At 45.0% G+C, this 10,391-nt stretch overlaps 1 protein-coding gene across 1 annotated transcript; it reads right to left on the bottom strand.

Annotated features, from left to right (window-relative positions):
* Window positions 1-1,015: 1,015 nt before the first annotated feature.
* ALG8 (ALG8, alpha-1,3-glucosyltransferase) lies at window positions 1,016-10,185 on the bottom strand. Its single transcript, XM_009872743.1, has 11 exons — window positions 10,090-10,185; window positions 8,595-8,788; window positions 7,392-7,501; window positions 6,449-6,516; window positions 5,794-5,920; window positions 5,072-5,175; window positions 4,848-4,968; window positions 4,434-4,573; window positions 3,504-3,643; window positions 1,830-1,927; window positions 1,016-1,092 (listed from the first exon to the last, which is right to left on the bottom strand). Exons 2-11 carry the CDS (start codon window positions 8,696-8,698, stop codon window positions 1,016-1,018), a joined length of 1,089 nt encoding a protein of 362 aa, XP_009871045.1. The 5' UTR covers window positions 8,699-8,788; window positions 10,090-10,185.
* Window positions 10,186-10,391: the final 206 nt, after the last annotated feature.

Below are 10,391 nucleotides of genomic sequence, written 5' to 3'. Positions count from 1 at the left end.
GCAAACTTTAGTGTATGTTCAATATTTAGTACATTACTCAGGTCTTATATTTATCCGATAACTATATATATGTGTATATTATATATATATGTAATGGTTTCAAACTGTAAGAGGGGAGATTTAGATGAGATTTAGGAAGAAATTCTTCCCTGTGCGGGTGGTGAGGCCCTGGCCCAGGTCACCCAGAGCAGCTGTGGCAGCCCCTCCCTGGCAGTGCCCAAGGCAGCTCGCACCCTGGCAGTGCCCAAGGCCAGGCTGGACGGGGCTTGGAGCCACCTGGGCTGGTGGGAGGGGGCCCTGCCCAGGGCAGGGAGTTGGAATGAGATGAGCTTTAAGGTCCCTTCCAACCATGATTCTATGATTCTAGTTTCCAGGGGGATTCATTTTCTTCTGGAAGGAATTTGTTTTGGAAAGTTAGGAACAGGGAAGTTTCAAAAGCTCCATCTCTAGATAGAAACTAAGCTCCATCAGAGGATTTGAGTTAGAGACAGAAAGTCTCTCTTCAGTTCTTGAGACAGAATGATCAAATTCTGGAATACTGAAGGGAAACAAGCAGTCTGGGTGAGAGGATCACCTATGAAAAGGTGCAGTGAATAGAGGTTTAGAGCATTCCTGACATCCTTTGCTACAGCTTGGTTTTGCCATGAGAAGTTTGGGCGACAGGAAAGCGGAGACTACAGGGGCTGTATGGGTCAGTGCTGTCTTTGATCGTGTGGGTAAGAAACCACCGGCCTCTAAACATCCACAGGATGATTTGGGCAACTCTATGTTCTGACAGTCAAGTAGTTTGTTCACAAATTACATGTTGTAAATTCAAACGTAACAAGTATGTTCTATAACAACCCTAACTTTAGGAAAAGAAAGAAAGAAAAAAAGAGGCAGCAGCATCTCTCGACCAGCAACGCTTTCGTTTGCTACCTTGGGCTTGGCTCGCTGCGCCGTTTGTGCCTTACGGCAACACCGCGCCCCGTGGCAGAAGGAACGGTTTTGTCCTCGGTGTTGGGAAGTTTTTTAATTACCTGAATAGAGATTTCAGCGAAGAGAAGCTATAAACAGTGAACAGCAGCATGAGCAGGATTTTAATCGGCAGTTCTGAAATGCAAGGAACATAATATATTTTTTAAATTAATTATAACAACCTTTCACGATTGTGGTATCTTTAAACCCTACTAGTCACGCTTGTGTTGTCCAACTTAATCGCTTTCTCCAAAGAAAAACAAATGCTTTACTGCTTAGGACACCTAAGAATAAATATAGATGTTTTCTAAAGCAAATGTCCAGTATTTGCAATACATTTACTTGGATTATCTAGGAACATACTGAATCCACTAACTGTAATTGCCATTTACGATAGCAAAAAGATTTTCCTATTCAAAAGAAATCAGAAATCACCAAGAAACTTAAAAGCACAAGTGATGGCCAAACCAACGCTCTCCTGTTCTCAGCTGCACGGTAGATTAAAAATAAATAACAGAAAAACCAGAGAAGGTTTCTCATTTCTCAAGGCAGTAGCTTCCCAAGGTTATGTTAAATAGGGAGAAGTTTCTGGAGCTGCAGCGGGATGAGGGATAAGAAATACTGACTGATGGTTTTCCGCCTCTATTTTAATTTAAAGGCTGCGGCTCTTCCACAGCTTTTTTAAACTAACATTTCTTTGCACTAGTTGGAGAGTTTTGTATTTATGGGAACAGGCTGACATACAGCCTCCTGCAACTTCCAACTTCTTAAGTAAAATAACCCCAAACCATGAACCTGCACGCCATCTCCGGAGAACAAAACCCACCCCAAAGCAGTAAGAAGGAAGAACAAAAAGCCGGAAAATGCTTTACCTGGTGGCGTGAACAACAGTGGGAAAAGTGAGAAATGTCCTGTGGTTGTCAGAATCAAGTAGATGCCAGCATCCTTCGCTCTCTGAACAGACAACAAGCTAGAAATGACAGCAACCAGTTACGCTTTTGTCTTCTAGTGGAGAAACTTAACTTCAGCAGAACACTACGTAGTTCACGAGAGACCGAAGAAAAGGCTGAGAAGTTTCACGCTGCCCCCGTCCCTCCAGACACCAGAGCTGTGAGGAAGCCTCCTGCTTCCAAATCACGTGGCCTCAGAGACAAAAATGCAGGAGAGGGATCAGCCAGGAAACCCTCTCCCCAGAAAACCACATCCCCACGGAACACAAGCAGCAGAAAGGCCTGAAGTCTACAAAAAGTCCTTTTCCTTCACCAGCTGGCTCCCAACTCTGCCACCTCGCCTCCCCTCCTTCCTTTTCTTTGTCCCATGCTAATTCTCTCCGTCCCACAACTCCCAAAAGTTTAAACATCACTAAACTCCTGAACGAAGGAAACACAGTTTGTAGCAATTCTGCTCAGGCAGCTTATGAACTACAGCCTCGCCTCTCCCCTAAACAGGTGTACAGCCCCCTCGGTAGAAACCACGCACCATTCTCACCACGCACGGTGCAGAGTATCCCTTTTGGCTCAGTCAGCAGCTAAAAAACTACACTATTTTAAAATCTGTCCCTGCCAGAGTAGATCTCTCAGCTATTCAGAGACAAAAAGCACTTTGTTGACTACACCCATTTGCCGAACTCCTGCCTGGCAGCTGTGTCAAACGCTTCACGCTCGGCAAGCCACGCAGCTTTTCAGCTTTTCTCCTCAAAGGCAAAGCTACAAGATGCCCAACAAACAGGTCTCGGACTTTTTTGCGTGCAACGGACATACTGCACAAAGGGGGGGAAGCAAAAGCCCCTAAGAAAGCAGCCAGCTTTGGGCCATCACACGAGTGAAACGTTTTGTCAAGCCTGCTCCCAAGCCATCACGAAGAAAAGGAGGCTGCAGAGGGAAGCTAAACGACTTTTTTAAGGAGCAGCATGTCCATGTGCAGCAGAAAGTACTTTCCTTTGTGAGCACGGGGGTATTTTTTTTGCACTATTCTAACAGAAATCAAGCATCTGAATCCAAACACACTGATTTTCTGTTATGCTCTGCATTGTAACACAACTGGGGGTTCAAGGAGGCACAAAGGTGCGTACGTGGTGCGTAGGCCTGTGTGTCAGGCTCCAAAAATGAGCTGCTTGTTCACCCCGACACCGCACACTCCCGCTCCGGTCATCTCTAAGTTAGCACAAAGCTTCGTTGTGCCCCACAGAGCTGATACAGGAATCAGCTACTCCCCAAAAAGCTCTACTTAAAGCTTCTGTCAATGCCAACTGTTGTAAAGCATAAGCTGGTGTCAGAACGTCGTAACAGATCCCGTTTGTTTAACCCCACACCGGTTCCCTGCACACGCTGTACCTGCACCAGCACATTTTGCTGCAAAAGCGGCCACATTTTATCATGCCTGATGGCAATTTACTCGAAGCGCATCGAAACTTTACAGCTTAAGGAATTCTATAAAAACGCTCGTTTTCCGAAACACGCCGAAAACGAAACGATCCTCTCTGAGGCTGCCTCAACGAGCAGCTACAGGTTCAGTCTGGCCAACCACTACGGACAAAACCCACTTACCTCAAAGGCAGAATAGCCAGGAGCATGGCTTTTTCATGCACGTGCCAGCCGAACATGAAGGAGCTCAACGCACAAAGCACGAGGCACTGCAGAAAGCCTCTGGGCCCTTGAGGTTTAAACCAAAGACAGAAAACAGAGGGCTAGAAACAACAGGCAAAAACAGGACTTCAGTGAACAGTTACACGACGAGGTTTCTCCCACGTTAAACAACCACCACTGCGCCCGGGCTGTGCTGGCCTGGCACAACCATCACACGGCCCTGGAGGAACCGTATCTGTCCAGGTGTACGAGCAGAGCCTGAAGGATTTCTTCAGTGTAACGGGAGGGAAAAAGCAGACCGAAAGCCCAGCGCCAACCCCGCTAGCTGTGCTGCAAGAAGTGCCTTCGAATCCGCGCCACCAAAATGATTTTACCAAAGCTGCTACATCAAGGCGTTGAAGCAAAGATTTCCCAATTGCTCTGACCCTGCGTTTGGGTAATTACTTACTGAACCTTTAATTTTTTGCTTGGCACATGAGGAACGTCACGCTCACCTGCAGCTCACGCAGTTACAAACCCTGTGAGCGGCCCAGACAGCTCCCTCAGCTTCTCTCCCCACATTCCAGCTCAGCTACCCTCTACCACGAAAGGTCACCTCTAGCTCAGCATGACCAGTGGTTTTGATCTAAGATTGCTTTTAACAATCTTGTAACCGTTCTAGTGCTGACAGGGGCCATCAGTTTAGCCATATTTGAAGAAAGTAACATGGTGCATCAAGAAAGGTATCAATTTCATATTTATCCTAATGATTTTTTTAATTATTTTTTTGTTTTTAAAAGAAAACTTATTTGTTGCCTCAGAATTAAAATTCATATGGAGTGCCTGCTGTTCCAATCAAACCTACTAGGGACAAAATACATCAAGTTTCCAAAAGATATTCTTTGTTCTTACCAATATAGAAACGAAAGTACAGATTAATGTTGCCAGCGGAGTCACAGAAGGGAGGACGGTGTGCTGAAATTCTTGAACCAGCCCTCCTGTCATGGAGGCCTTAGGAATTTTTGTGGGATCAAGCAGATTACATTTTAAACCTACAGACAAAACACGAGGAAAAGCACAAATTGATGAACTTGAGCAAAGAAAATGAAGACGCTGAACTAGGTACAAGGCCTAGTTTTTTCTCTTTTTAACGACAGAGACTGACTTCTGTCCTACCACTGGAAACGTGATTGCCTGCACTGGGCAGGCAATCAGATGATTTAAGGCGATCTAAAAATGTAATTTAGTACCCGCATTTCAAAGTTTCAAAATCCAGAGAGCTCTGTCTGCAAACAGGCACCTAAGAGCAAGAGGAGCACACCGTACCAAAAACCGTCAGCGCTTTATCCACGGCGTTGTACAGAGCCCAGAAGTTCGGGGCCCAGTAAGCGTGGCACAGGCCTCTCTTGAAAGGAAAAAGCCGCGAAATGACTTGAGGCAGCTGGCCCTGCAGGGAACAGAAAAGAAGAAAGAAGCCTCTGGTTTATATTTTTCTAACACCATTTTCTAACAGTTCAGGGAAAGAACAGGGGATGAAAGGGGCTTGTTACCAGGACTATGAAGGGGCCCAAGGAAAGAGCCGAAACGAGACAGACGATCAATCCCAGGAGGGTGACATGCAGCAAGCTGAAACTCCTCCACTTCAGGGATCCATCTAGGGGAAGCAAACAGGTCACAAAATCAGTCACCGAGCAAACAGGTCGCAAAATCAGTCACCGCGGCAGGCGGAGAGGGAGGCAAATCCTTCCCGGCAAACAGGGAATTGCAGAGCAGCACATCGCCTTTTACGCTGATACGTTCAGCTGCTTCCTCTAACAGTTACTTTACATTTACTTTTTCCACCTTGCAGCTCCTCCATTACACAAACTTTCAGTATTTCCTCTGTCAAGGCGCTACGACTCTAAGAGAGGTGCCTTCTCTGTTAATGTGAGGAGTATCAGATGTGGTTTTCAGAGCTAAGAAGTGGAGAGAAACTCAGAATACTCTGAAACAGCTTCTGATGTTACTTAATCATTTTATAACCAGAATAATTCTTATGGTTTCAACCCGCCACCCACGCTTCGCTCATGTTGTTTTTTCTTAATGAAGAACTCCCTAGAAACATGAATTCTACATAAATGAATTGCAAAGTATTTTTAAAGATCTTCCAAACTCTGTTCCCCACCTGACCCACAGCCATTTCATTTTGATGGCACCTGCATGTCTTGCGTCTCCTGCAGGCCCCGCTAATGAATGCAATCCCCCGAAGTGAGCAAGGACAAACCCACCCTACCTGCGTTATTTGCAGTGAAACAGTAGGATCGGAGCAAATAAATGCCGTATGCTGGGGCCACGTACACGTAGATGTGTTTGAAATGCAGCAGAACAGCAAAGAGAAGTGCGCCCTCCAAGTATCTTTTCTAAAGGAAAGGAAAAAATCCCTAAACAACAAAGCCAAGCTTTTCTCCTTGTTCTTCTCTCGTGCAAACTCTTAATAATGCTCTGTTCGACTTCTAAGGTGACACAACACTGTCACAGACATAAAAACAAATGTATTTACTTCACGTTGCAGACTCAGTCCCGTTACACACAACAGGTATGAAGGAGGAAGCTACGCTGTCACTGGATAATTGTAAAACTGAGATAGGCCTCAGCTGCCCACAGCTTCAGAGGAATGTTTTCTAAGGGCTGGTGACTTGGAAGAAGATAAGGAGGCAGGAAACCGCTCCACAAAGAATTTAGTTTTCTCAGGAGGAACTGCAGGGCAGGAGCACTACCCAGTTATGCTGAGTTTCCTCTTTGCCCAAAACTCAAAAAATAATTAGACATCCAGCTTAGCATCCCTCAACTTCCAGTTGCTCCCAACACCTTCAGTGCGAGCAGCTTAAAGGTAGTTAATGCACCTAAAATACATACAGGGACAAAACGGAAGAGCCACTCAAGTTTACCTGACACAGGCGGGCCACAGAAAGAAGCATCAGCCCGAACAGAAAGCCGTTGTACTGAAAGTGAATATCTGTACCCGAGTCAAGGAAGGAACAAAGCAAGATTTCTCCACTACTATCAGTCTTCTGGAGAAGACTCAAACTGAGAAACAACGCATACGAATTCAAATGGAACTTAAATCAAGAAAGCAACTCCACAGAGACATGAAGTCATTGCTCAACCACACCCGTAAGCACGGACACAAAAGCTACGGATACCGCTACATCACCTTACGAAACTAAGCGTAAACAACACACGTGTCACGCAACTTGCACGATACAAACCAAGACGAATAAAAGCTTAATTCTCCACTTCTTGAAATTTTGGACAGATGGAGAGGGCAGCCCCCACTTCTCACCTCCTCCCTACAAACTAGCAACTTCGATGGCGACCGAGAGGGAGAAAAAACTAATCCTTCCTCGGAGGGAATTACTGTTGTCTTACCCCTCGGTTCCCTTTGCAGTTAAATCAATGCTCGTTGTGTCAAGACGGACTCACAATAATTGCACTTTCCAGAGGTGTTTTTATATCCTCTTTAAAAAAAAAAACCTAAATCACCCTTGCTAACTCTCATGGAACATGAACCCCCCAAACACAGTCTTAACATAAAGCACTTGTAAGATTTTCTCCTTGCCGTGGGACAAACCCAGACCCACGCCCAGAGCAGCTCTCTGCTAACCCTGCTGCAGGCACAGGAGGAGCAGCCACGGCATGAACCGAACCGGTGCGTTGCTGCCAGACCGGTCCTCTCACAGTTCTGGCCAATTGCACCAAAACCTGAATGATTTCCCTTTTTGCCAAACAGAAACGTGAAGTTACTCAACTAACAACGGAGTTACTTGCTGTGACAGCAACAATGATACCCGCCAAACAAAACAATTAGCCCACAACAGTTCGAAAGGATACGATCCACAATTAACAACCCAAAATTCCACAGGAGCAGGACGGCGAGAATAAAGGTTGGTTTTTCCAGGATATCCTTTGCAGCTCGTTTCCCATTTACCCACCTGCAGCACCTGAAAAAAAGCAGAAGAAACAAACGTTTTAACTGAAACAGCCCACAGAGTTGAGAAGTGCCCTTACCCTGAAGTTACCTGATTTATTAGGATAATAATTACGTTTTGATAGGACTAGGATGGAAGGTAAGGATAAAATTCTTGCTAAATTCATCAAGGCAGTGTCATAAATAAAGTTGAACAAAAAGAAAAGGTTTAAAATATATCTTATTACTTCTCAGTGTGAAGCCAGCCGGTTCACGTTATTTTTGAAGGCAGGGATAGAACAGATTAAAAAGCTGCAGGTGATTTGCGTGGAGCTGGTGTTAGTCGAGCCATTTCAAGAAACCCAGCTCATTCACGCATCCGAGCTGAAAAAAGGGGGAAAAGTCACAATGCAAAGCCAGCCTGTTTCAAACAAGAGAGTAAATAAAGTTTAGGTAGGGCTCCAGTGCAACAGGGAACCTTCTACCCAGGTTTTGAGCAGACAGAATACAGTAAGGGAAAACTGTTAGAGCCAGATCTTTAAGGTAGGCAACATATTTCTCAAAACATCTCTCTCCCTCAACTCTTTAGGTGCAAGATAAACACTTCTTCACAAAGTCAAGGCCCACTCAAAACAAATCACCTTAATATTGTTAAATTAGACTTGGAATAATCAGTTTATCATTGAGAACATCAAACCCGATGGAGTGCCTTAGCATATCTGGCGATACTGGCATTTTGTCAAGTTTCCTTTCTGTCACAAGTACCCTTCATATCCATCTACTCCAGATGAAGAGAGGACTAAGGAAAGGAACAGGGAAACCCAGCTGGATGCACACTACCTGTCCTGCAACTCCTACAGAACGAACCCAGCGAGAGCAACAAACCACCCGCAACACATGAAACAGCAGCTGACATCTGAGAGGGTACAAATCAACCACACGTAGGGCAACCACAGCTCTGAGAGCAGCAAAACGTTACCCGGCGTTTGCGAGCATGTTCCAATTTTCTCCTTAAATAGCTTAAAGCAACTTTGGCACTTCCACGCATTTACAAGCTTATTTGTACAAATAATTATTTGTTGTTAATGGCTACCCGCTGTCCCTAAAATAAGAACATCAAGACTTACTCACGAACTGCATAGATGAAAACGATGTCTGTAAAGATGACAGAAAATCTTTGGAAGAAGATGGTCGCCCGACTGGTGTAATTTAGATTTTCGATAACCAACATCTCGGGGTCAAAGTACTTGGCAACGTGCGAAAGCGCATATTCAAACCACGCAAAAAACGGTGGATAATCCAGAGTCCATTCCGAAGTTGCCTGAAGACAAGATTAAAGAGTTTAACGCATCATTTACAGTCCTGCAGGTACAGCTCCTCAGAGCAAAGCAGCTGAGGTATTTTCTTTCAGTACCTTCTATTTAACATAAACTATTTCACAATAAAAGAGCCGGCTGCATGTCACCGAATGAGATTGGAGCTGCTCTTCTCTGGTACTGGTAGAGGGACGGGGACACCTCTTGATTGGTAGAAAGAGATTGAACAACAATTTGTGTATTTGCACCTAACTGTTATATAAGTGTCTGTTCTTTATAAATCAGCTTACAGGAGGGCCCATAGTTTAAAAGTCTCAAAAAAATAGCTCACAGTGAATATCTGTCTCCATTAAAATAATTACCAGCACAAGTAGCCTTGTTACAGTCTCAAAATTATTTTTGACTTATTACTCAACAAGTCTTAATTCTAATAAGACCTTATCAAGGCCAAATAGTATTATTTGATCTTTTTCCTTAGGGACTGTTATTAAGCCCTGACCAACAATTAACTCCTTGGCTGTGGGAATAGGAGAGGAGGAAGGAGGATTGGGATGGGATGTGCTTGCTGGCGTGCCGGCTCCCAAACGTCACGCTGCTGAAAGGCGTCCCAGGCTTTGGCCCCAGGGTTATGCTGGCATCACAGAAATTTGTTTTACAGTATTGGATCAGCCTTTCAAAAGTTCTGAGCCACATAAATCATTTATTCCTGGATACCCAGCTCCCAGGCACTGACGGGGAGGAGTATGAGAGACTGAGATTTACCCCAGAACTCTCGGAGATATTGTGAGGTCGATCGAAACCCGACTGTGTAGGCCGAGTCTGTCGTCAGCATAAATGTGATTCATCTGGATTAGAATCAATGCATGCTAGTGGTGCACCAGCAGAGGCTCAAAACCTTAATAAACTAATTGATTTTGTAACATACATACCCATACGATTCATTCTTTACTGTGATAACCATACACCATCAATGTCAAGAGTGAGGAGTGCAGAAATTTCAGACTAGCACGCAGCCAGCTCTGGTGTTACACAGCCTTTCTCATGACCCATCTGCCTCATCTTTTCCATTTCACCTGCGTTAAGTACCAGCAGCTGCCCCAAACATTTACGATTTTTTAACTAAATGCCACATGGGGCTAAGAAATCGTGACTGGCACGTTCCTGAACCACTGCTGTACAGCTGCCAGCTATCGCTACCCATGACGTACTTTCTGCAAATCAAAGCCTTTCTCCTCTGGCCCTCGCACGGGCCGACGCAGCCAATATGCCAGTAATTTACAGCTAAAACCCCTAAACGCGTACTTACCTCATAGTACCACTGAGAGAGGGGCAAGTTGTGAGTGATGGCGAGCCAATTCCTATGTACTTCGAAATCTGTGGAATAACTACAGAAGGTTTATATTAAGAGTCACAGAAACACGCATTTCAGAGCACAATTTACCACCGGAGGCAGGTACAAAGGAAGCCTGCGCTGACCAGCTCTGTGGCAAGGCTTCGACTGAGCTAACTCGAACAGCAACAAAGATGCTTCACGAACTTTGTGCAAAGATGAGAGGGAACGACCTCGAGTGGCACCTGGGGAGGATTAGACTGGACATGAGGAAGAAC

The sequence above is a fragment of the Apaloderma vittatum genome, unplaced genomic scaffold (genome assembly GCF_000703405.1).
Source record: "Apaloderma vittatum isolate BGI_N311 unplaced genomic scaffold, ASM70340v1 scaffold28227, whole genome shotgun sequence".
Taxonomy (NCBI): domain Eukaryota; kingdom Metazoa; phylum Chordata; class Aves; order Trogoniformes; family Trogonidae; genus Apaloderma; species Apaloderma vittatum.
The sequence above is the reverse complement of the archived record's forward strand: the minus strand, read 5'-3'. Positions and strand labels throughout refer to the sequence as shown.

Bases quoted from the DNA above. Each gene is read 5' to 3' on its own strand.
- ALG8 (XM_009872743.1), bottom strand. From the start codon at position 8,698: ATGTTGGTTATCGAAAATCTAAATTACACCAGTCGGGCGACCATCTTC. The intron at 5,176-5,793 runs GTAGGGTGGGTT...TGCTTCCCCTAG, and splicing joins TTTCACTGCAAATAACGCAG to ATGGATCCCTGAAGTGGAGG. The intron at 4,574-4,847 runs GTACGGTGTGCT...TTTTGTCTGTAG, and splicing joins TAAAGCGCTGACGGTTTTTG to GTTTAAAATGTAATCTGCTT.